Genomic DNA, 27,106 nt, shown 5'->3' with positions numbered 1-27,106 from the left:
ACAGATTCATTCTTGATCCTCTACGTCTTGGTTGGGGAATTCTTTGATGCGCGATAGACGTTGTTTTCACAAGTCTTTTCCTTTGTATATTACAGTCAATTTGTAGAATGTGATTCTCTCAGGCAAGTTATAAAATGTGTAAATATTTCAGTCAGTTTGACTAAAAAATCTGTCCATTTCTTTAACAGATTGACCAAAACTGATTAAGACGATCAATAGGGTCTAAAAACATCACAATAGATTATTATGTAGGATTAGAAGCCAAACAATATAGAAATGTACTTTTCATCGTAACATTTTCAGTCTCTTGGTGATGATATTAAACATAAAAATGATTGGAATTTGTTGTCATAATAATACAGATGGACATATTTTTCAGTCAATTTGTAAAATAACTGAATATTCAGGCGTTTAATAAATTTCCTGAGTGAAAATTTTGCACATGTTGACTGTAAAAATATAAACTCGATAAAATAAGCAATACTCAGGAGAAATATTTACTTTGTGTTGCAAGTCAAAATAGTGTAAACAAAAATCGCACAATTACCAAGCAAGTGACTTATCAAAACTTCGTCACCATTACCGATGCTACCCACAAAGATACCTACATTTCCTTATTATCTCGAAAACTGTATTTCATTTTGTTGATCAATGTGACCATACGCCCTTATACTATCAATAAAAGTGACAAATGCGCTTACGAATTGCGCAGCACAGGTTGCGAACTAGTCTAGGTTTCTGCTATATCATCCGGGTACTCACGGGAAAAAACAATAACAAAGTCAACAACCAGTCCCGGGGAATTGCTTTAGATCAGTGCCCCTTTAACATGTTAATATGTCTGTACTACAATTGGCATACAATATGAAAATGGTGTTATTTTCAATTGTTCTCATTTCTGAGATGAAGAAATTGTCTTAACAGTTGGAGTGAATAATTAAGGACTTTATGTGAGGATGATCTTTGCCGTAGACTATAGGTCACTGAGACAAGTTTTTTTGAGAATCTATCAGACTCAAACTTGAGGTCATCAAATTGTCAGCCTGACAATTAAACTAACCTACTGAGCAATCAACACTGAAAATTTTGGATGTGATGCCTAAAAACTAAAAGAAATGAACGAAAAGAGATGAAGGGGTGACAGATAGGGCTGGGACGGGTAACTCGGGTACCCGGGTAGGGTGGGTACTGAGTAGGACCCAGGGACCCACAGGACTACCCGGATTTGTGGTTAGTCACGTGATATATTGTTTAATGGCAAAAAATATCTAGAACTCTATGGTTACACTATAAGTGATAAATGTTCTTTGACTTTGCACACATTCCTTCTGACTTTATATGTTTGCATAATGATAAAACATCAGTCAAAGTCAATGTATGCATGACCAGATCGGATAATACCTGTATCTAAATTTATTTTGACAGGAGTACAGTCAAACTGTTCCCAATCGGACATGTTTTACCTATCTCTTGAGACCTACAGTGGGTACCCGGGTAGGGTCGGGTAATAGGGGGGTGGGTACCCGGGTAGTAAATTTGGACTCATCCCAGCCCCAGTGACAGACTCTTAAGAAAGGTTCCATGCAGCTGTCATAGCACCATTGTCTGAAGAACATTTGATTCCAAAGGCTAATTACCCTGTAGCCATGACATGTATATGTCTCCATAACTTAATTGCCATTATTTATGTATTGGAGAAAACACGCTCACGAGGTTTTGGTAGACAGAGCATGCCCTGGGGAGAGGGAAAAACCAAGTGGGCGAAGCCCCCGCAGTTTTTCCCGACCCCCAGGGCATGCTCTGTCTACCAAAACCGAGGGAAAGTGTTTTTCCATGCTTATAAACCGAAAAAAGAAACTTAAAACAACATTTATCAACATTTTTATGTTTCGAACATACTTTCCATGAACCTTAGGAAACGCGCGTAAAAGATCTGTTGCTGGCGTACGGATCTTGAAAAGGACGTTCTAAAAACTAGTGAGGCTTATCAACACCTCTGTAGCCTCGTGGTACACTCATATATTATATATATATCATATATTATATTATATAATATCCCAGGGACATTACAACGTCCCTGTTTATGAGATTTAACCCGACTGGAAAGTAAAACCTCACAATAGGTTTTAATGCCTATAGAAAGAAGTCTCTTACTTAATGGCGATCCCAATGAATAGGTTTATAAAAGATTGTAATCCCTGTTGTTAATCTTCACCAACATTTCCTTGTATATTGATTGAACTACCATATCACTTTACGTTAATTAGTGTTATTTATAGTATGACTTTTATTGCCTTAATTGATCATCCCTTGAACTGTGACGGTTCATCACGCCCATATGTTCAATGTCCAGAGCAACGTCATTGTCTTTTTGTCTGTCCATAGTTGTTCATTTCTATAGATGTGTTATCATTACACTGTTTGTCACTTTGGTATACCAAGTGCCAATGTCGGGACGACCTCGAGCAGGATGTGCTGCTCGTAGGAAACGTCCTGATGTTGAGCTTGAGATCCGCTCACCTCATGTATGCTTGAGTTGGAAGGTCTGCTCATCCCTGTGTTTGTGTTGTCAGAGCAGGTATTCCTCTCATTGTGTATTTGTTGTTTATTGTTTACATGTTGTGCAAAAAACGTCCCGCAACAGTGATGTCAATTTTGTCCTTGATTCCCCCATACCCGTGAAGATCCGGGGTAGAATAGGTCTTCAGCAACCCATGCTTGCCGTAAAAGGCGACTATGCTTGTCGTAAAAGGTGACTAACAGGATCGGTTGGTCAGGCTCGCTGACTTGGTTGATGTATGTAATCGATCCCAATTGCGTGGATCGATGCTCATGATATTAATCACTGTATTGTGTGGTCCAGACTCGATTATTTACAGACTGCCGTCATATAGCTGGAATATTGCTGAGTGCGGCGTTAAACAACAAACCAACCAACCAAGCAACTTGATTCCCCCAAGAGCCAATTCCCCATCAACATGCGCGTTGACACAGCCATGGTATCGCATGACGTCAGTCTACTCACAAACTGATCACAATGCTGTTTGTCACTTGCCCTGTTCCATCATCCACAATATCCTGAGTAGTAATTAGGAAGAAGCTGATAAGGCACAAAATACAGTTGATGAAGGTGTCAGATGTTGAATTCGCAAGTACGCATATATGAGTCTTTTATGACACGGAAGTTAATCATTGATTGGGTAATTTTGTGACACTGTGTGCTAGGGAACACTGTAAGGATAATGTGGATAATAGGTCTAGTAAGGAAACAGGAAGGCATCGTCATGGCAACTGATGCCACAAGGATGAGCCTTATTTTGAATCATCAATTATGAGCAAATGTAGGGAGTTAAAGTGGTATGACAGTTCCTCTAGCAATATATTCAACTCCAAACCATTTCTTCCTGCTCTCGTTATGTCTTTGTTAGAAGTGGCATTCAGTGGCAGACCTTACATCAGATCTGGCTGTTTATGTGTTTGTTGTTTCACGCCACACTCACCAATATTCCATCCATAATGGCGGTCTGTAAATAAATCTTGACCAGACAAATACAAATATCTACACAATTGGGATACAATGACATGTCTGTTTGTAACTTTGTGGTGCTGAATTCTAAAAACTGACCATAATTATTTGTTGAAGCACACCTTTATGTGAGGGATTTTTTGTTTCTTGAGGTAAACAAATGGTAAATGTTTTTTCTCTAAATGATTGCTGGTTCAAAGTGATGATTTCATTCAGGAATGACAGGGTAACCAAGGTAGCAGAAGAGGCCATAAAACAAGTTGGTTACCATACATGTATCATATATATACTGTGAAGATCCGGGTTAGAATAGGTCTTCAACAGCCCATGCTTGCTGTAAAAGGCGACTATGCTTGTTATAAGATGCGGCAAATGGGATTATGTAAATGACTGGATTGTCTGGTCTAGACTCAATTATTTACAGACTGCCGTCATATCACTCAAATATTGCTGAGTGCACATTAAACAACAAACAAACAAACAAAAAAGTATCATGTTGTATCGTGACCTCACACAACCAAATTGTAAATCAACGTAAATCTATGACAAACTCTCATTCAAAAGATGGCTCATTTATGAGAAAATATTTGTGATAAGATAACGATAAGAGATAGGGAGATGGTGATCATAGTGATGTCGCTTCTGAAACGGCAGATGAGGTCCAGCGTATTTAAGAAATAAACGACGAGTGTTTATTATATGATAAACAATGACCACAAGTCGTTTATTTCGGATATATATGAGATATCAACCACTTGTACAGCCTTTTAAAGGATGTCAAGAATATGGACAAACTTTAAAAACATTTACCCTTATCTAAATAATGATGACTCCCTTAATACAATCCGACCTTGGCAATGTCAGACAAGTCCATTTTATGTATGGGGTGGTTACATTTGGTATTTGCCGGATATTCTCTCAATTTTTTCACCCAATGCCGATTGTCCTCTCTCCCACATTTTAATGTATATATACCGGTAGTACACAGTTGAATCAAGGCTGTCCAATCACAGTCAGCTGATACTGTGTACTATATACATAAGTATTTAGAAAAGTCTGGTCACATGATATGCAAATTAGCCTGTGGCAGTGGCGTTATGCTGAATCACCACTGTGCCGAAGGGTGGCAGGTGTCTTCCCAATCAGGAAGTACAATGCAAACTGGTTATGAAATACAAGCACCCTCCCACCCCAGTGCTCAGAGATCAGGTAGGGCAGTATGATAGTTTCAAGGATGAAAAGGAAGGGTTATAAATACTTGTTATTATTTAAAGGTTTATGGTCTCTTAGACATGTCAGATTAAAATACCACTAAAAAGTCCTCAAGGACTACAAATTCCTGTTAATTTCTAACACTGGAGTAGGATCATTTGATGACAAATTTTGTATTTTTTAAAATGTCAGCTTTTTTCATGCTTTTTAGATATGTTTTGGGAAAACTTTATCTTGTTTCTGATATACATGCCAGGCATTTATCTGGACCCGCTCAGAGGCCGGTAATTTGGCCCCAAGCCTGCAGAAAATGTCATTAAAACTTCCCAATTTGGAAATAAAAAATTTCAAATTCATGGTATTAATGTATATTTATCAAATTTTATGGCTTTGTAGCAATTGCCTGTATTTCACTTATAACAGCACCAGTAAATAGATAGAGGTTTAATTCTTCATTTTATATTATTGCATAAAATGCAATCTTCAATACAATGTTAAAATACAAGGGAAATTAAGGAAATAAGAACTTTTGAAAAGTCCCTGTTTTTAACAAAATAATGATTTTGTCCCTGCCACTTACTTTAGAATGCAAGGTAAATTCCTGACTACAGAAATAGTTTAAGGCATTGTTGAAATACACTCTTCAAAAAAAGAAATGCATAGTTAAAAAATAAGGATATTTATTGCACGTGCCATGTGAGGCCGAGCGTTGTCATGTTGGAACAGCTCCCTCTGGCAGTCCAAAGTTGGGAGGAAGTGAGGACGCAGAATTTGGTCTATGTATCGGTTTGCTGTATGTATTGCCCTTGACAACCACTAACTGTGATCTACCCGCGTAGGATATGGCTCCCCACACTATGACACTCCCTTCACCAAATCGGTTTTCCTGTCGAACGCAGTTCGGCGCAAAACGTTCATGTCGACGTTGGTATACACGTTGTCTTTCATCACGTCGTTGAAGAAGAAAACATGACTCATCGCTGAACCAACCGCGTTGCCAGTTCCTGAGATCCCATACCTGTACTCTGTTGCACCACCGGACACGTCGTTGACGGTGTAGACGTCGCAAGACAGGTCCAACTTTTGGTCGTCTCGCTCGAATTCCCACTTCCCTCAGCTGATTTCTGGTGGTTTGGTCGGAAATTCTTCTCATACCAGGCACTTGTCCTACAGTGTCTGTTGCTGTAGCAAATCGATTCCGAAGGTGATGCAAACAGATGTACCGATCCTGAGCAGGGGTGGTCACTCTTAGTCTTCCACTTCTGGGATGATCTTGAGTCGAATTAGTGCGGGTATATCGATCCCATAGTCGAGATATGGTGCTTTGGTGAACGTTGAAGTGTCTTGCAACGGCAGACTGGGACTCCCCTGATTCCAAACGTCCAATTGCGATATTTCGGTCAGCTGCAGTTAACTTGGCATTTTTCGATCTCCGTTCACAACAGAAAATTTGTAATGAACTGATGAATTTTATACGGTCTTTTATAGTCTGTGTCTCTTCTCTTGTTTCCAACACTTTGCACGTGCATTGTGCTGAATTTTTTTTCTGAAAGCAATTTCCGTGCATCCTTTGCATTTTTGCTGATAAACGTTTGATAAAAACATTTAGAGATGTGTTTGCACGCAATGCACAACAAACATGACATGATTAACAGGAATCAAACATAAGAATTGTCTTTATGACGATTGCTGGAAAAAAAATCTAATTCGAATTCTCAAAACACCTATACGTTTCTTTTTTAGAAGAGTTGTATGACGACATGTAGATAAGCATGTTTGCTGTGAGGGCGGGAGAGGGAGGCTTGGTCAGATTCTTGAGTGCTTCTTACAGAGCTCCAGATAAGCTTTTGGTGTTGTGGGTATTTTACCCATGCATTTCAAAATCATTGGGTATCAGTAATTCTATCTGCGTATTCAAATTTCTGTTACCCACTAGTTTTTACACATGTGGGTATTTAAGTTAAATATTTAAAAACACTATTCATCTAGTCCCTGCAAACTGGTGTCGTGTGGGTTCGAGAGCTCTATAGGACTCAAAAATACCACGATACTTCCACAATAAAGTGTGAGGGCAAATGATCATGATGTAACTGTCATCGTGGAGTTTGGCAAGGTTGACGGAATGCCCGTTTATAATTTCAAAATAAGTTGCTGATATGCTAATCGAATACGCAGGGTTACTTCACAATATTTTGATGATACGCACATATTTTATTTTTCTAGCGTATCTGTAATGTTCGTTGCGTATTTGATACGCTTGGATTATATTTTACTGCGTATTTCTGCATTTCTGATGCGTATTTCATGCAGATACGCAGCTTATCTGGAGCTCTGTTCTTACCATGTTTACAGTTGATTTTTATGGTGAAGTGAATATTACAAGTTCCGTGTATATCACTGATTCAGTTGCATTTTTCTAAAATAAATGTTGACCATTTTTAGTCTATGAAATTATTTATTTTAAAATAGTGATTGACAGCATGAACATCGATCCACACAATTAGGGTCGATGACATGCATGAACAAAGTCAGCGAGCCTGACCACCAGATTCTTTATTTTACGACAAGCATAGTCGCCTTTTACGGCAAGTATGGGTTGCTGAAGACCTATTCTACCCCGGAATCTTCACGGGTCCCAAAGTACAATAAAAAATAATTATGATTCAGTGTAAACAGCACCAGTCATCCTTCTTTAGCCAGTGTATTTTTCTATCTGTCTTAGACCATATATTTTTCATCTTTCTCAGCAGTGCATTCAAAAATAACAGTGTATATTCTGATTTAATTTAATAGTTTGCTTGTGTGAGGACACGTTATTCAACGTAAATCTATGACAAACTCTCATTCAAAAGATGGCTCATTTATGAGAAAATATTTGTGATAAGATAACGATAAGAGATAGGGAGATGGTGATCATAGTGATGTCGCTTCTGAAACGGCAGATGAGGTCCAGCGTATTTAAGAAATAAACGACGAGTGTTTATTATATGATAAACAATGACCACAAGTCGTTTATTTCGGATATATATGAGATATCAACAACTTGTAGGGCCTTTTTAAGGATGTCAAGAAAATGTACAAACTTTAAAAACATTTACCCTTATCTAAATAATGATGACTCCCTGTACGTGTTATGTCTGGTAGCAATGATCGCGATCCTGGTGATTGAGGTGGCCATCCCCACACCTGACAACCTGATATCCCTCGCAGGTCTCGCTGCTTTCATCATTTACCCTTATCTAAATAATGATGACTCCCTTAATACTATCCGACCTCGGCAATGTCAGACAAGTCCATTTTATGTATGGGGTGGTTACATTTGGTATTTGCCGGATATTCTCTCAATTTTTTCACCCAATGCCGATTGTCCTCTCTCCCACATTTTAAGGTATATATACCGGTAGTACACAGTTGAATCAAGGCTGTCCAATCACAGTCAGCTGATACTGTGTACTATATACATAAGTATTTAGAAAAGTCTGGTCACATGATATGCAAATTAGCCTGTGGCAGTGGTGTTATGCTGAATCACCACTGTGCCGAAGGGTGGCAGGTGTCTTCCCAATCAGGAAGTACAATGCAAACTGGTTATGAAATACAAGCACCCTCCCACCCCAGTGCTCCGAGATCAAGTAGGGCAGTATGATTATAAGTTTCAAGGATGAAAAGGAAGGGTTATACAAGTATTTAAAGGTTTATGGTCTCTTAGACATGTCAGATTAAAATACCACTAAAAAGTCCTCAAGGACTACAAATTCCTGTTAATTTCTAACACTGGAGTAGGATCATTTGATGACAAATTTTGTATTTTTTAAAATGTCAGCTTTTTTCATGCTTTTTAGAATATGTTTTGGGAAAACTTTATCTTGTTTCTGATATACATGCCAGGCATTTATCTGGACCCGCTCAGAGGCCGGTAATTTGGCCCCAAGCCTGCAGAAAATGTCATTAAAACTTCCCAATTTGGAAATAAAAAATTTCAAATTCATGGTATTAATGTATATTTATCAAATTTTATGGCTTTGTAGCAATTGCCTGTATTTCACTTATAACAGCACCAGTAAATAGATAGAGGTTTAATTCTTCATTTTATATTATTGCTTAAAATGCAATCTTCAATACAATGTTAAAATACAAGGGAAATTAAGGAAATAAGAACTTTTGAAAAGTCCCTGTTTTTAACAAAATAATGATTTTGTCCCATTTTACCTGCCACTTACTTTAGAATGCAAGGTAAATTCCTGACTACCGAAATAGTTTAAGGCATTGTTGAAATACACTCTTCAAAAAAAGAAATGCATAGTTAAAAAATAAGGATATTTATTGCACGTGCCATGTGAGGCCGAGCGTTGTCATGTTGGAACAGCTCCCTCTGGCAGTCCAAAGTTGGGAGGAAGTGAAGACGCAGAATTTGGTCTATGTATCGGTTTGCTGTATGTATTGCCCTTGACAACCACTAACTGTGATCTACCCGTGATCTAGACTGGGACTCCCCTGATTCCAAACGTCCAATTGCGATATTTCGGTCAGCTGCAGTTAATCTTGGCATTTTTCGATCTCCGTTCACAACAGAAAATTTGTAATGAACTGATGAATTTTATACGGTCTTTTATAGTCTGTGTCTCTTCTCTTGTTTCCAACACTTTGCACGTGCATTGTGCTGAATTTTTTTTCTGAAAGCAATTTCCGTGCATCCTTTGCATTTTTGCTGATAAACGTTTGATAAAAACATTTAGAGATGTGTTTGCACGCAATGCACAACAAACATGACATGATTAACAGGAATCAAACATAAGAATTGTCTTTATGACGATTGCTGGAAAAAAAATCTAATTCGAATTCTCAAAACACCTATACGTTTCTTTTTTAGAAGAGTTGTATGACGACATGTAGATAAGCATGTTTGCTGTGAGGGCGGGAGAGGGAGGCTTGGTCAGATTCTTGAGTGCTTCTTACAGAGCTCCAGATAAGCTTTTGGTGTTGTGGGTATTTTACCCATGCATTTCAAAATCATTGGGTATCAGTAATTCTATCTGCGTATTCAAATTTCTGTTACCCACTAGTTTTTACACATGTGGGTATTTAAGTTAAATATTTAAAAACACTATTCATCTAGTCCCTGCAAACTGGTGTCGTGTGGGTTTGAGAGCTCTATAGGACTCAAAAATACCATGATACTTCCACAATAAAGTGTGAGGGCAAATGATCATGATGTAACTGTCATCGTGGAGTTTGGCAAGGTTGACGGAATGCCCGTTTATAATTTCAAAATAAGTTGCTGATTTGCTAATCGAATACGCAGGGTTACTTAACAATATTTTGATGATACGCACATATTTTATTTTTGTAGCGTATCTGTAATGTTCGTTGCGTATTTGATACGCTTGGATTATATTTTACTGCATATTTCTGCATTTCTGATGCGTATTTCATGCAGATACGCAGCTTATCTGGAGCTCTGTTCTTACCATGTTTACAGTTGATTTTTATGGTGAAGTGAATATTACAAGTTCCTTGTATATCACTGATTCAGTTGCATTTTTCTAAAATAAATGTTGACCATTTTTAGTCTATGAAATTATTTATTTTAAAATAAAACATTAGGCATGGCAGCTTTAACTAGGATTTGTGCGAAAGATGATGCTTCCCTGATACAAGATTGGTCTCAGGTTACCTGGGAAGTGGACTCTGTGGGTTGTGTCAGACACTAGTCCTGTGACCTTGTTTACATGTGTTGTACAGCTTAGTCAACACCGTAGCCTAGACTGAACTGTGGACTGATATTGACTTATAATCGATCGAAGTGGAGATCGCAGGATAATGACTTCAGCTATTGTGCTTGAATCGTTAATAGTTGAATTGTTGAATTGAGATTGAACAGTGTTTTTGCCTACATTTAAAGGTTTGTGATTTTGACTGTCTATGCATGATAAAACATCATCATTTGGTCAAAAAAAAGGAAAAAGAAGTGTCTCATCTTTGTGTGGTTCATTTTAAACCTAGTGGGTCAATGCTTTTTTCCCCCTCTGTTTCCGATTTCAGCCATTCAATTAGCATTGTTTAGAGTTATCTTTCCTTTACTGTGTGACCGCCATGTTTTATATGGTACATTTTTTTTAGGGGGGGGGCTTCAGTCTTCAAGGAGGCACGCTATGGTACACTACATACAAAATAGTTATAGTTTAGTTGTTTCCTAGTTAATAGAATGTACTTTCAACAATTCTGTGTTGGAATACCTACATTATTTAAGTGTCTTTGGTTGTCTTCTTTCATTAGCTTTTGTTGAGGAATCTAAGTCAGTGCAAAATCCGAAGCAGAAAGATTAAGCCGTGAAAAATGGCATTAGTAAGCAGGCTGGATCCCTCAATGGTAACCCACTTACTTCACTTCGAAATTATGTCTGAGGACACATTTTTTAAAAACAATCTTCAGAAACATAGGCAATCCGTTGTCAATGTTTTTTCAAGTATAGAATGTTTTAACATGTATTTAATGCCAGACCATCTCAATATTCATGTACAATGAATGTGTACTTGAATAACAATGAATCATTGTTGCTTTTCGTTTTGTCTTAAGACAATCCAGTGATTGATTTTGTGGGCCAGTGTCCATGCCATCGGGTACAATGACACGCAATCAACCAATTCACCAGCTTGACCACCCAATCCATTTTGTCGTATCCCACGACCAGCTTTGGTTGCTAGGGGCCTATGCTAACTGGGAATTCTCACAGGGGTACATTCATGATCATTGCGAATGAAGAGTAGCTCAACAAAACATATAAGGCCAGACCCAAGTAATTACTTGCTATATAAGACCATCCTTAAATTTGTCACTGCTTGACCTCATCACCTGATGCTGATATCGTGGCAAGGAATTACCCAGTATTTCATTTGCATGGATCGATCTCAGTGGGATAGCATTTAAATTAGTCCGGACTAGTACACACACCACAGGCTCGCTGATTTGGTTGATGCACGGCATCGTATCCAAACTGCGTGGATTGATGCTCATGATATCAGTCACTGGATTATCTGGTCCAGACTCGATTATTTACAGACCGCCACCATATAGCTGGAATATTGCTGAGTGAGGCGTTAAACAACAAACAAACAACAACAACAACAACAACCCAATTTTTATGATTTCAGTGAAGATGAGCAAGTACCCTGCAGAGCCGCCACCTTCTTATGACCAAGCCGATGGCTACGGCTATGACCAAAACCAACCTCCAAGTACAGGTGAGGTTTTTTCTGTATGATATTTTGCAGTGTTTTAGTAATGATAATAACATCATTACATTCCATAGCAATATGAGGTTGTCGTTGTTTCTGTGTTCAGTTTGTTTCACTCTGTTGCTGTTTATATACAAGAATATGGATTGGTTATTCCTGAATGCAGAATACATTCACTCACTCACCCTGTAATGTAAGATATTTAGAACATCATCTGAAGCAGGATCCGTATCTCAACGACTGCACGGTATTACCGATACACTGCAATACACTTTTATACAATATGTATTGCAATATTGTTTTTTGTTCCAGTATATTGTGTAAAAAATACATTTAAATAGTTTTGTTATTACTGTGTCATTTTACCTAGAGTCTACAGAGAATTTCATTCACAAATGATGTTTCACTTTGTAATTGATAGACAAAACGACGGAAGTTATTTTCCCCTAACATTGTTATCTCCCCTGCATCCATGACAAAATGGCAGCGACTGACCATTCTGAGTAATATTTGCTTCAGTGTGTAGAAAATAGGATCTGCATGTACAATCAGTGTCAATCACTGTTGAACACTCAAGCTCCCAATGTCGCAATATGTATCGCAATACAGATACCTGTTTTGCAATATACATTTTTTGCCAATACACAGCCCTAAGGAGATCTTGTGATTCAATTTGATGAGATGAATTCGATATTTTTACTATAATTTTTAGTATTGTTGTTTATGATCCTAAAATATTTTTATTTTTTCTCCCTTTCTGTTGCAGGTATTGGATTTGCCCCAGTTGAGATGGGCCAGGGCCAGTACAACACGGCCTACAGTGAAACGACACCTGCCCCTGCATCGTACCGACCCCCACCCCAGCAAGCCTTAGGGACATTTCCCCCACCTCGGGTGGAGCCTAAACCAGAAGATAATGACGCATTCAATGGAATAGTCACGACAGGCTTCTCAGACAAAGCCATCCGACGATCTTTTATCAGGAAGGTATGTTTCAGCAAGAGGATGTTTGGCTGTCTCAGACGAATTCCGCATTAAAATTATCAAAATTCTGCGGTAAGAACAAAACCATTTCCCTCTCAAAAATTAGTCAAACTCATTTTTTTTCTTTAAGATTTTTAATCTTTTGCATTTGGACATTTCCAGTTTTGTTTGAGGTATATATAACTTTATGTGGTCATTACATCACAAGAATGTTTATTAGAGAGAATTAGTTATTTCAAATTTAGTTTTATTGTATTGTTTGGACTTTGTTATTTTTATATGTTGAATGTTTGGGTGTCATTTGAGGGCAAAATTAAAATAATTCCAAAAAGAATTGTAAATAATGAAAATAAATTTGTTGATATCCAGATATCCTTGGTAACAGGTATTGGACTGTCTTCTCACACATGTTTCTGGAATGTTTGATTGTTGTTTAACGCCGCACTCAGCAATAATTGAGCTATGGAAAGCGGTCTGTAAATAATCGAGTCTGGACCAGACAATCCAGTGACTGGCATCATGAGCATTGATCCACACAATGGGGATACGATGACATGCATCAACCAAGTCAGCGAGCCTGACCGCTTGATCCTGATAGTTGCCTCTTAGTAGCCTGTTTCTGGAATAACAGATGTGATGGTGTATGTTTCAGGTGTAGTCGCCTGTTTCTGGAATGACAGATGTGATGGTGTATGTTTCAGGTGTAGTCGCCTGTTTCTGGAATGACAGATGTGATGGTGTATGTTTCAGGTGTAGTAGCCTGTTTCTGGAATGACAGATGTGATGGTGTATGTTTCAGGTGTAGTCGCCTGTTTCTGGAATGACAGATGTGATGGTGTATGTTTCAGGTGTAGTAGCCTGTTTCTGGAATGACAGATGTGATGGTGTATGTTTCAGGTGTAGTCGCCTGTTTCTGGAATGACAGATGTGATGGTGTATGTTTCAGGTGTATCTTATCCTGATGAGTCAGTTGCTGATCACCGTCGGCTTCATTTGTCTCTTTATATATGTGTGAGTATCTCATGTTATTTAATCATTAAGGGGGCACAGGTGGCACAACCAGCACAGTCTACACAGTCTAAGTGGCCACAACTCACTGTGCCGAGTTGCATTCCTTGGGCACACCAGGAAACTATGATTGTAGGTTCGATTCCCAGTTTTCCTTGATTATGTGTCTAGGTTTGTCAGCACCATATCCGTGCTCGTGGGTTTCACCAAGGTGGTAAACGTCTGAGGCCTGCATCACTTTGGGCTTTCCTCCCACATCTAGCTGATATGCCCTAATATGACTGGAATACTGTTCAAAGCAATGTTAAATTCAACTCACTCACTCTCAGTTTAATCGGTTAGTTTCACTATAGTGAGTGAGTTGGGTTTTATGCTACTTGAATTGTATTTTAGGTACACCATGGCATGTAAGCTTGATGTGGGTGAAACGCCAGAAGTGATGTAGGTCTTAGACATTTGCAACTTTGGTGAAACGCATGGACAGGGGTACTTCCCTCTTAAAATTTACGACATCATCAAGTAGAGAGCGCATGTTCGAATCTCCAGATATGACGTCCTATAGAACAATGTTTTATCTTGAAATAACCACGCTTTATTCTTCATTGTTCTTTGAGAGTTATCATGTAGCTACAGTGGTCCCTTGCTACAACACTACCAATGGGGTCCAAATAATTGGTGGGCGTTATAGACGATGAGCTGTTTAACCGAGGCCGAGGTGGGGGAGCGCGCTCGGCCAATCTCACAATCTTCGCCTTGTCTCGCACATTGCAATGATACAAGTTGTTTACCGTTCATAGTGTAAAAATATATCTCCATTATGATTTCGCCATTTGTTATTATTTACAAGCCTTAACTGTCACATTCAATGTGAATGTAGTCTACTTACATGAAAATATCGATCGATAATGGTAGTAACAGACGCTATGAGTGAAGAGCCAATCACAATTCATTACACAAGTACAGAGTGATTCAGTGGCATTGATTGGTCATGTTGCTTAAAATACGGAAAACGAGAGTTTTGACCAGCACTATGCCCATTCATACACATTCATGCAAATATAGATACACATTCAAGCCAGATTAATTGGTTTGATACAGTTACTTGATCCGAATCAAAAGGAAGCACCGCCGTGTTGTGACAGCAACTACATGTGAGTTGACAGTGTCGCCTCAAATTGGATTGCCCACTAATTAAGAATATAAACTTCGCTTGTAGTTCTCTTTTATTGCATGCATGCGCTTCTAAGATCAAAGGATGTATAGTGTGAAAAGTTAACTAGTAGAACAATCGTATTTCCGGGACATGCTGCGGATGTTTTCAAACAGATTGTTAGAACTCCATTCAGCGATAAACGGTTGATTATGCAATGAGAAACGTTATGTGCAAATGAACAACGAACAACAATACAATCATGTCTGTGTAAAACTCTCAGTATTAAAAGTGTTCATAAATTTTGGGAGCCATGCGATACCGCGCGTAGTAACCGAGGTAGCGCTTTATCGAAGAGCCCAATAGCGAGGGATCACTCTTTCTTAATAATTCTTATATACACCGATATGTGGTCCGACTCCAAGTAATGATCAAAGATTGTGTATGTAGGAGTTCTGAAATGAAGAATGTAATTGCATTTGTTATGGGGTATGATGCTAAAATCATGTTGCTAAAAGAAACCTAGAAACAGAATTATGATCTGGGATTTGAACCCAACATCATTGGTCTTTGGAGTGCCTAAGGGACACAACTCTGCGTAGTAGTAGTAGAGTGAGACCCTGGTTCTCAGTAACACGGCTTGAAAACACTTCTTTCTGCTTACCCCAAACCTCTTTGTTATTGGTTGACACAGGCATGTGAGGTGGGCCTCAGAGGATCAGAATGGGAGCAGTAGACGTATTTATCGTTCTGTTTTGTTTACTGGACAACCGATCATTTAGGAAAGCAGCCTTGTCCAATCTTTGCCATGTTTGCAAATGACCCTTTCAGTGCCTTACCTGACTAAAACGTGAAAGAATATTGTTTTCTGCAGTGCACTTGGTACATGTTTCTCCAGTTTACTCAAAGACTAAAGTATATTTGAGAAATAAAGGACAAGTGGGACTTATTTTTTTCTCCCTGCAGTGTTTTATTGTATGATAAATAACGACCATGTGTCGTTCATTTCTTATATGAGATTTTAATGTTATGTACTGCCTCTTTAAGGATGTTGATAAAAGCGTTTGCTCGTCAGGCCGAAGACCCGGGTTTGAATCCCGACATGGGTTAAATGTGTGAAGCCCATTTCTAGTGTCCCCTGCTGTGATATTGCTGGAATATTGCTAAAAGCAGCGTAAAAGCAAACTCACTCACTCACTCACTAGACACTTCCCTCTCAAAAATAACATCTTCCAATTTACATCATCAAGTAGAGAGCACATGTTCGAATCTCCAGATATGACATCATATAGGACAATGTTTTATCTTGAATTAACCGCACTTTATTTTCCATTGTTCTTTGCAAGTAATAGTTATCATGTAGCTATCTCATAGACACAGATATGTGGTCCAAGTAATGATGAAGGATTGTGTATGTAGTAGTTCTTAAATGAAGTATATAATAGCCTTTGTAAGGACTTGACCGGTTTTATGTTCCATCTTTCAGGAATCCGATCAGGAACTGGGTGCAGACTGATGGCTTCTGGTTCTACTATGTGTCCTAGTAAGTCACTTTCTCCTTTGTGGTACACAATCAGAACTCCAGATAAGATTTTGGTGTTGTGGGTATTTTACCCATGCATTTTAAAATCCTTGGGTATCAGTAATTCAGTTATTCTATCTGGGTATTCAAATTTCTGTTACCCACTAGCTTTTACACATGTGGGTATTTAAGTTCAATATTTAAAAACACTATTCATCTAGTCCCTGCAAACTGGTGCTGTGTGGGTTCGAGAGCTTTGTAGGACTCAAAAATACCACGATACTTCCACAAGAAAGTGTGATGGCAAATGATCATGATGTAACTGTCATCGTGGAGTTTGGCAAGGTTGACGGAATGCACGTTTATAATTTCAAAATAAGTCCGTCCGGAGAGCGAAAGGTCTGGGGTTCGATCCCCGGCCGCGTCATACCAAAAGATGTTAAAAGATGGTACTTGGTGTTACCCTGTCTGGCGCTCGGGGCTAAAACAAGGACTGGTCGGCTCGGAGTCAGTATACTGTGTCTGAGTGGGGTATTCATGTTAAACTGTAGCATGGTATTTCAGTGAGCTAGCACTATAAATCGGCATCAGTCCGGACTAGTACAAGCAGCCACACACACACACACACATACATGCACGTCGCTATATAAGTGCAATAATCTTGGCCGCGATGTTAAACCCCATTTCACCTTACCTCACCTGACAAATAATTTTCTGTTTTAGAAGTAATTTAATTTTTTGAACTTTGTTTTCCATCATTATTATGATGCCATGTTCACACTCCTTCAGCTAGAACTCTCTCTGCGTGTTCCTATCATTCAACTGACATTGTTTCCCTGTTTGCAGTGGCACATTCCTGGTGACATACTTTGTGCTGATTTGCATTCCGTCTGTTAGGTAAGTTTTTTTTATAGATATTTATCCTATTCCTATGGGCCTTTGTTTGATAGGCATTATTTAGAAGTTGACGGATGACAAAGTAGAGATAATTCATGGATAACAACTTCTTTATTTACAGTAAAGGCGTCGTTTAGATCCTTATACTGTTGCCAAGGAAGGCATAAGGATCTATACCGAAACGTCACCTTTACTGTAAATAAAGAAGTTGTTATCCATGAATTATCACTACTTTGTTGTTTAATGCCGCACTCAGCCATCAGTATTTCAGCTCTATGATACCAGTCTGTAAATAATTGAAATAATGGACCAGACAGTCCAGTGATTGACATCTTGAGCATTGATCTACGCAATTGGAATATGATGACATTCATGAACCAAGTCAAGGCGCCTGACTGCCGAATCCTGTAAGTCGCCTTTTACGACAAGTAGAATCGCCTCTTTTGGCAAGCAAGGGTTGCTGAAGATCTATTCTCTACCCAGATCTTCACGGGTACAGATTATTTAAGAATTGACTTCTATTTGTTTGCGTTTATGGAGGTTTATACATAGGAGCTCGGTGTTGATTGTAAGAAATGATTGGTAACTGTCTTGAAAAACAACCACTCTTCACCTGTTGTCTCACAATTACATGTTGATATTAATATTGGATTTAGATATTGTCTTGTTTTCATTGTTTGAATTTGAGATAAGATAACAGTTGCGTATTTTATAATCTGGTATTTATGCAGCCATAATCTGGTATTCATACAGTCATGATATGGTATTCCGACAACAATCACTGGTGTAAGTCACACCTGTGAAGACCCGGGGTAGAATACGTCTTCAGTAACTCATGCTTGCTGTAAAAGGCGACTATGCTTGTTGTATGAGGGGACTAACGGGATTGGGTGGTCAGGCTCGCCGACTTGGTTGATGCATGTCATCATGTCCCAATTGCGTGGATCCATGCTCGTGATGTCAATCACTGGATAGTCTGGTCCAGACTGGATTATTTACAGACCACCGTCATATAGCTGGCATATTGCTGAGTTTGGCGTTAAGCAACAAACAAACAAACAACGAGGCTTCTATTCTCATATTCAACAAAATATGAGATTCAAAAAATGTCCTGAGAACAAGACAGTTTAAAGAAATTACAATGTATCTAATAATTGGGTATAATCTCTGATGCACATAATAACTACTTGGGCACATCTTCACACCTTGGGGGTGGACAGATAGCCCATTGGTTAAAGCGTTAGTTCGTCACTCTGAAGACCTGGGTTCGATTTTCGACGTAGATTCAATGTGTGAAGCCCATTTCTGGTGTCTCCCTGCTGTGATATTGCTGGACTGTTGCTAAAAGCAGCGTAAAACCAAACTCACTCACGCACTTCACACCTTGAATGTTTAGGGGGCATATTATTGAATGTCTAAGGCGCCGCAATTTGCTGTGCAGAGTTGTGTCCCTTGGGCATGCCAGTAATCTATGATTGTGGGTTCGAATCCCGGTTCGCCCCAATTATGTTTCTAGGTATCACTGCATCACTTCGGGCTTTCCTCCCACATTAAGCTGACACCCTGTGATATAACTGGAATACTCTTAAAAGCAGCGTTAAACCAAACTCACTCACTCACTCACTTGAATGTTTTATCACTGACTAAAGGTGAGCCTCAGTACCTGTCTATGCTGGTTTTCAGTGCAACATTAATGTTATCTTTTTTTTATAGGCGACAAACTCCTGGAAATTACATCTGCCTCATAGTATTTGTGAGTAGCTTTTGATATTTACCTGTTTTACCTTATCCTGAGTCATACTAATTGCGTATCTCTGAAGGTACTGGAAACTTACTGTCCTGTGTTCCCAGAGTACAGAAAAACATCTCACCAAAATTTCACCCTTCCCACACGCGCCAGAACCATGTCACCAAGCAGTGTGACTCATTTTCTCATTTTCAGCCAACGAGCTAGTTGGGAATTTTCATAAAATTTTTTGGGTATGGATTATCTTCTTTAACTTCCATTTATCACATTCATTGATTATTTTTAGATTTGGCTGTGCTCTTTAATATCCTCTTGTTTTCATGATGAAAACGTGTACTACATGTCATCATCACCCCAAGCCGTTCAAGTACAGCAGTTGACTGGACGACCTGTTTGTATCGAACATTCTCAGGAAGGGTTACTGACCAGCTTACGAGAGGAACCTCCTCTCTCTCTCTCAATCCGCTGATTGTTCAATATCCGGAGACACTGCGATCCAAATTAACAGAAGTCATCAACACACTTCTTTCAAAGGGAGCAGTAGAGATAGTACAACCAGATGTCCGGGGTTTTATTCACTGATTTTCCTAGTCCTCAAAAAGAACTCAAACAAAAAGTTTTGTTTAATCTACAACATGAAAGAATTCAACAAAAAGTACCTTCAAAAGGGAGGCAGGTTCAGAATGTTCCACCTACCCGACAAAAGAGATGATATAACAGGACAATTAGGCTTAAAAAATTAAAAGAATTGGCTCTAAGGCAATGACTTTTGAAAATATAGTGCGGGCGGGCGGGCGGTGTTTTTTTAATTTTGCTTGTTCAAACGAGTATGTAACCAAATAAACAGTTGTGTACCATCAACCTGGGAAAGGGCCTCCCAATATCACTATAAAATAAGCATACAACTCCTATTGCCACCCTTATGAGAGAAACACATTAAAGCAGTGTGCATGTAAAGGGAATTTAAGTAACAATGTTATATTTGACATAAAGCAATGTGAAGGGTGTGTTTGGGTGAGATGTTTTTCTGTTCTTTTGGAACACAGGAAATTTCCATGAAAAGAAATAAGCAATTATAAATGGGCCTAGTTGCCCGAACACCTATAAAATATTTTACTAATCAATCAATCAATCAATTAGCAATTAGTATGAGCCAGGAAAAGTATATGATATTTTTACCTTAACAAAGTCATGTTTCTTGAGTTCTTGTTAATCACATACTGTGTCAGCCTGCACATATTGCCCTATTAATACTTCCATGTTGTGACTGATTGCAGGTGCGACTTGATTTAAACTTAAAAGTAGCTTAAAATTATATCAACGAATCTGTAAATATGTTTTCACGACAGTCTTTTCTGTTTCAGACATTGGCCTTCTCCTACATGGTGGGGACTATATCATGGTGAGGAGAGCTGTCATCACACTTAGACTTTATTCAACAGGAACAACTGGCGCAGTTTCATTCACTGTGCAGAGTTGCTTCCCTTCATCATACAAGGATCTGCTGATCGTTGGTTCGAAGTCCAGATTCAGGCAGATCATGAACATGACCCACTATCCCCATACGCATGTGTGTTGCCAAAAAGCAAGAAGCAATGACACAATGAGATGCCAACTGATATACCCTGGTTCAGTTGAAAATGGTGTGGAACATCAACTCACTCAGTCATTCATTCAACTTGAGATTTTATTTTTATTATGTCACAATACATGAAACATGGTACATTCCACACGATTTTTCTGAAATAGATATTGAAATCAGATGAATATCCAAATTTCCAATCCCATGCTTCCAATACCGGTAAGAGTACTCCTTCTGATCTGCTTTTCGTACTTTATTTTGATTTGGATATATGGAATACAAAACGAGCTCCCATGTAATATGAAGTTTATGAAGCGAGTGAATAGATCTGGTATCTAACAAGCGAACGCGAGTCAAATACCAGACCTATTCACGGGATTCATAAAATTGGTATTAAACATGTTAAATGGGAGCTCGTTTCATATTTTATTTATAACTTTTTTCTAAATTTCACTGTCATGTGTGAATAGGCAGATATCTACATGATCCACATCATATTGAGTTTAACAGAATAAGGCTAAAAAAAATTTATTCTTGGTTCTCAGGCACCGCCGCATCATCACAAAGGCCGCCGCACGTTTCGTTTTTATTTTCATTTAAAAAAAAGAAATCCTTAAATATTCCGTGTCTTGAACACACGACCCCAACAGTGAAATGCTACAACACTTAAAAACAATGCGATCCAATATAGCTTGCAGTTACTTCCCTTTTCATCTGCGGTAATAGGATTTTGCGTGCTTGTTTTGCTGTTTGCAAATGTGGTCAATGAAAACATGAAATTTGCGATAGAACATCACTAGACATGATGAGTTACAAATTCAATGGGATCCGGTGTTATGTGCTCACAGTAATGTGTTGGTGTTTTGGGAAAAAAAACCTCTTCAACCCTGTGTATAAGATGCCCCCCCTGGTTATGATAAACTCGCCTTATACACGTCGATATATGGATTTGGATTCTTACTACTTTGTACACCACGACCCCCCCCCCCCCCCCCCAAAAAAAAAAAGCCGCCCACCCGCCCAATATTTTCTAAAGCTATTGCCTGAGAACCAACTTATTTTTTTCAGCCTAATACTGCAAACACGTCAAAAGTTGACATGTATTAATTTAATATCATACAACGGCCTACCTTAGAATTCAGGGGTCCATTCCACAAAGTTATCGTAGCACTAAGGTTATCATTATTCCCATTCTTTAACGTAGACTTACGACTGTTGTGCGGGGGAATTTCTTCATGGCCAGGTAATAAAAAATGTGAATGATATTTGTTCCTTTGTTCCAGTTACTATTCCACAAACATTGTACTGATCATGATGGGCATCACGACCCTGGTCTGTCTGTCCATCTCCCTGTTCGCCATACAGACAAAGGTAGGTGCAGTCAAGGAGTGTCCACGAACCCAACATGGCTATCATTCTCGGTATATTTTACTCTTTACAAATGAGACCCGTGAAGATTTGGGGTAGAATAGGTCTTCAGCAACCCATGCTTGCCGTAAAAGGCGACTATGCTTGTCGTAAAAGGCGACTAACGGGATTGGTTGGTCAGGCTCGCTGACTTAGTTGAAGCATGTCATCGATCCCAATTGCGTGGATCGATGCTCATGATATCAATCACTGAATTGTCTGGTCCACACTCGGTTATTTACAGACCGCTGTCATATAGCTGGAATATTGCTGAGTGCGGCATTAAACAACAAACCAACCAACCAACTTTACAAATGAGCTTTTAAGGATTTTCGTCAGCCCAGTGTCATATTCAGCCTCAGTCCAGTGTTACTCCGTCCAGTGTCACTGCGTCCAGCGTCACTGCGCTAGTGTCACTGCGCCCAGTTTCACTGCGCCCGTGTCACTCCACCCAGTGTCACTCCGCCCAGTGTCACTCCACCCAGTGTCAATCCACCCAGTGTCACTGCGTCCAGCGTCACTCCGCCCAGTGTCACTCCGCCCAGTGTCACTCCACCCAGTGTCAATCCACCCAGTGTCACTGCGTCCAGCGTCACTCCGCCCAGTGTCACTCCACCCAGTGTCACCCCACCCAGTGTCACCCCGCCCAGTGTCACTCCGCCCAGTGTCACTCCACCCAGTGTCACTGCGTCCAGCGTCACTCCGCCCAGCGTCACTCCACCAAGCGTCACTCCACCAAGCGTCACTACACCCAGTGTCACTCCACCCAGTGTCACTCCGCCCAGTGTCACTCCACCCAGTGTCACTCCGCCCAGTGTCACTCCACCCAGTGTCACTCCGCCCAGTGTCACTCCACCCAGTGTCACTCCACCCAGTGTCACTCCGCCCAGTGTCACTCCACCCAGTGTCACTCCGCCATCCCCACAGGCTGTTTGGTGTTCCTGATTCAGAGATAGGAACCATTATGATTTTGGTCGAATCATTTTGCAGTTTTGCAGTGTGATTAAATCACAAAATTACAATTAAATTTATAGAAAAACAACAATATTGCATGTAAGTTGAGACCCAAATTATATGTATGTGTACTGTTCAAATGTACCGCTTTACTCAATAATCCAGACATCAGATTGCAAGATGGGTTTGACAGTATGGATAAATGAGACTACAAATTTTGCCATCAATATGGAATGTTGATGAAAACAGAAGCTTGGTATCTCAATGGGATAGCATTTAAATATCTGCTTTATTCCGGACTAGTACACACACCACAGGCTCGCTGACTTGGTTGATGCATGTCATCGTATCCCAATTGCGTGGATTGATGCTCATGATATCAGTCACTGGATTTTCGTCATATAGCTGGACGATTGCTGAGTGCAGCGTTACACAACAAACAAAAAAAGTGCACACACCAACCCAGATAGAAATTTGACTTAATGTAACAGTCAGATCATTTGTTTTTTCGAATTTGTAGGGGGGGGGGGGGGGGGGATTTCTCATGTTTAAAATCCTGGATCCCATTCTGTGTAATGTGACTCGGCTGAGAGAGAGAACCAGTGTTTGTTTTCAATATTAACCATGTTTGTGTGATTCTGTTGTCCAGATTGACTTCACCATGTGCAGTGGCCTCCTGTTTGTTCTGGTGATGGTGCTGTTTTTCTTCGGCTGGTCGTGTCTCTTCACCTTCTACGCCTACGGCTACAACAGGGTATGTTGAAGATCTTTGACCATTGCTACTCCTATTGTGCTACTGCTATTATACCTTGCTTAGCACAGACATACATACGACAGCTGTAATGCTAAAATCGCGTCGTTGAACGAGGCCCCCCTAACCCACACTGGACTCCATTGGCAGGGTAATTGGGAAAGACGGACGAACGGACAGACTGACTGACCCACTAACAAGGCCTTGAATTTTAAGGCCCCTCTTGAATAGCCTTAATTTTTAGTGTTAAACTTTTAAGGCCTTGAAAATCACTAAAATAGCTTGAAAAGCCTTGAATTTGAACAAAACACCTTATACTTGACTACTTGTTTATTTAGATTAAATTTAAAGTTAATTAAAGTATTTTAATTCAGTGGAAAGCCATCTAAAGGCCGTGAATTTTAGTGTTCCAGATCTGCCCGAACATACAAAGTACATATAAGCAAGTAAAGTTGCAATGGGCCAGAAATTTCAAATGTGGATTTTATCCTTTTTGATGAGAAGTGAAGCTTAAAGTTGTTATTCTGGAAAAAGAAATGCAGATATTTTGCCGAGAGCTTGGTCTGTAAGTATCAGTGATACTTACATGAATTTGACCTTGACTTCACTATGACCTCTAATTTGGTGTTTCAGATCTTGGACTGTGTCTATGGAGGTCTCGCTGCCCTTGTCTTTGGTTTGGTGAGTATGGGAGGAATGTTTCCTTTTTTAAGGGGGCGGTAGGGTCAAGGTCAAGGTGACATTAAAACAACACTTTGAGTAGAAATCTTGTTGAACGGAAAGTTTTTTATCATTAATTTCTCACGTTCGCAATAACTTTGTCAGCGTCTTTGAATGAGTGAAGAACATTGACACCTTCGTTACACTCTCGATAACATCACTGCCACCAGTGTGGGCGTGACCACTACAAGAATGTTGAAATTTGCCCTCTAACCCATATGTAGTAACGTTTATGCCTTTGTTTATGTCTTTGGGAATGCCAATACAGTTATTTTTTAAAAGGTTTACGACTGACCATATTTCCCAGATTAATTAAACTTTTTGTTTGTTTGATCGGATTGGTTCAAGATTGCAGACGAAGGGAAAATCAACCAACTTCTGCCTTTCTTTCTTCCTATACCAATTACATGATAGTTGTAATGAAACAGAAATTCATCACTTGTTTGAAAACATAACGGTCAGTCAGTTGCAAGTTCAACTCCAAGCAAGGTTGTAGCCACCTATCACAGTTGGGAGCTTTGACTGGTGGCAGCGATAGCTTCGTGAACGAGATATCGCTATGAGGAAATTGGCAGAGCGCATGTAAAGGGAAGTTACTGCTATATTGGAAGGCATTGTTTTTACGTATGAGGATTTTTAAATTTTTTTTTTAAACCCGAAACGTGCGGTGGACAACTGATCACTTCCTGTTATGTACTGCCGACTGTTTCAGTTCTTGATCTACGACACTCAGATGATCGTTGGCGGCAGGAAGCACCAACTGTCCCCAGAGGAGTACATCTTCGGTGCTCTGCAACTCTACATTGACGTCGTCTACCTCTTCCTCATCCTCCTCTCCCTTTTCGGCAAGAGCAACTAAAACATCTGAAACTACATCAGAAAGACGTGCACATGACATGACTCGCTGACAGAAAGATACAAGTCAATATTTAGTGTCTGACACAACTGACACGATTGTTTGATTTTTTCTGACATACAATCAGAATTTGAAGATAATCCAATGTCCACATTATGACCAAAATTAATGATTTGAGGTCAGTTTAATTGTGAAATTGACATTTATTTCCCTCCAGTTTTCAAGTCAATGATTGCCATGATTATCAATGATATCGCTCAATGATGGTGTTATGATTATTGTTATGTTATGATTACTGATTTATATTGTTGGGAATTCACTCTCTTGGTGTCCATGGTAACACAGATGATTCGAACAATTTGTACATAACTCATCCTTGCTGAAGGATGCCAGCTCGGTACTGATGTTATGAGATCTGTGTACGCAATACCATCACTGACAATTTTTCCCCGGCAGCTACTTCAATGATGTACCACAAGGAGTGTTATGGCTGAATAGGCAACAGCATTCATTGGTCCGTGATTGAAAGAAAATACATAGCAGACTATGTGATGTTTGTAAAGTAATCACTCACTCTAAAATTAACATCAGGAGATCACTTTGTTATCATTTTTATTGCCCCAATGAAACAGCACCTTCCTGAATTATATTAATCTTTGGCAAACAGGTGTTAATTTCAAACATTGCTTGTTTTGTGGGCAGTGTCAGTTTGAGGCTGCGGCATGTTGTGTCCAGGCGTTATTGATATTCCTTCTATAACCATGACATGACCAAGGACAAGATTGTATCATCAAGATTCTGAGACTCTACGTAATTTGTCATGGAGTTGAAATTAGTACAATTTGAAATAAAAAATTCCGTTGCAGTTGGTTCAGTAGGTATTGTATTTTCTTGAGTATAGGGCACACTTTTTCCCCAAGAAACGCAGCTGTGTAGTTGAATGATTGAGGCACGAATTGAGATATAAACTTTGACTCTCTTTTCTTAAACACTTCCTTTGAAGTTAATAATATCGTTTATTTACAAAGTCTGTAATCTTAATGGTTAACTTGACTGTAACCATGGTAACTTTATCCTATGTCAAGGGAAGATAAGTTAATTTTGGTCTTATCTGCAAAGTGCCACTCTTGCCTCAAGCTTCTTAATTCACAGCATGGATATTGTGAGATAAAGGGACAAAATTCTGTAGTTAGGTCAAAGTTGGGACCCAGTCCAAGGTTTGAGATAGTGCTACCCCCGGTATGTATTTTTATCTCAAATTTGGGACATGGGGTCAAATGTGTGTCTGTTCAGGCAGTCGGGACTGGAGAATAGGGTTGAGATATCGGTACAATTTGAGATAACAGATTTTGAGATAACAAGGTTTGACTGTACCCCTAGATCTTATGTTAAGTGATTATATGTTAAGTTTGGTGTTACTGCCAGAAAACACACATGACATGAAATTGATTATCGAGCACATTATGACAATAATAGGTGCTCGTTCCTCACATGAAACTTGATTACTATAGGTCATTATGACAATAGAAGGGTTCTCTTCACATGAAACTTGATT

At 39.3% G+C, this 27,106-nt stretch overlaps 1 protein-coding gene across 1 annotated transcript in view; it reads left to right on the top strand.

Annotated features, from left to right (window-relative positions):
* The window catches only part of LOC124114139 (protein lifeguard 2-like), a 35,721-nt gene extending 9,335 nt beyond the window's left edge, over window positions 1–26,386 (top strand). The window contains exons 2-12 of the mRNA XM_046474706.2: window positions 11,890–11,979; window positions 12,740–12,960; window positions 13,904–13,968; window positions 16,602–16,658; window positions 17,484–17,534; window positions 19,248–19,287; window positions 20,646–20,683; window positions 22,147–22,234; window positions 23,874–23,978; window positions 24,609–24,656; window positions 25,408–26,386. Coding sequence (XP_046330662.2) covers window positions 11,895–11,979; window positions 12,740–12,960; window positions 13,904–13,968; window positions 16,602–16,658; window positions 17,484–17,534; window positions 19,248–19,287; window positions 20,646–20,683; window positions 22,147–22,234; window positions 23,874–23,978; window positions 24,609–24,656; window positions 25,408–25,554 — 945 coding nt within the window. The 5' untranslated portion in view covers window positions 11,890–11,894 and the 3' untranslated portion in view covers window positions 25,555–26,386. The remainder of the gene's footprint in view (window positions 1–11,889; window positions 11,980–12,739; window positions 12,961–13,903; window positions 13,969–16,601; window positions 16,659–17,483; window positions 17,535–19,247; window positions 19,288–20,645; window positions 20,684–22,146; window positions 22,235–23,873; window positions 23,979–24,608; window positions 24,657–25,407) is intronic.
* The last annotated feature ends 720 nt before the right edge of the window (window positions 26,387–27,106 follow it).

The sequence above is a fragment of the Haliotis rufescens genome, unplaced genomic scaffold, assembly GCF_023055435.1.
Source record: "Haliotis rufescens isolate VD_foot unplaced genomic scaffold, xgHalRufe1.0.p SCAF_4, whole genome shotgun sequence".
In the NCBI taxonomy this organism is placed as follows: domain Eukaryota; kingdom Metazoa; phylum Mollusca; class Gastropoda; order Lepetellida; family Haliotidae; genus Haliotis; species Haliotis rufescens.
This window is presented reverse-complemented; position numbering and strand designations above follow the sequence as displayed.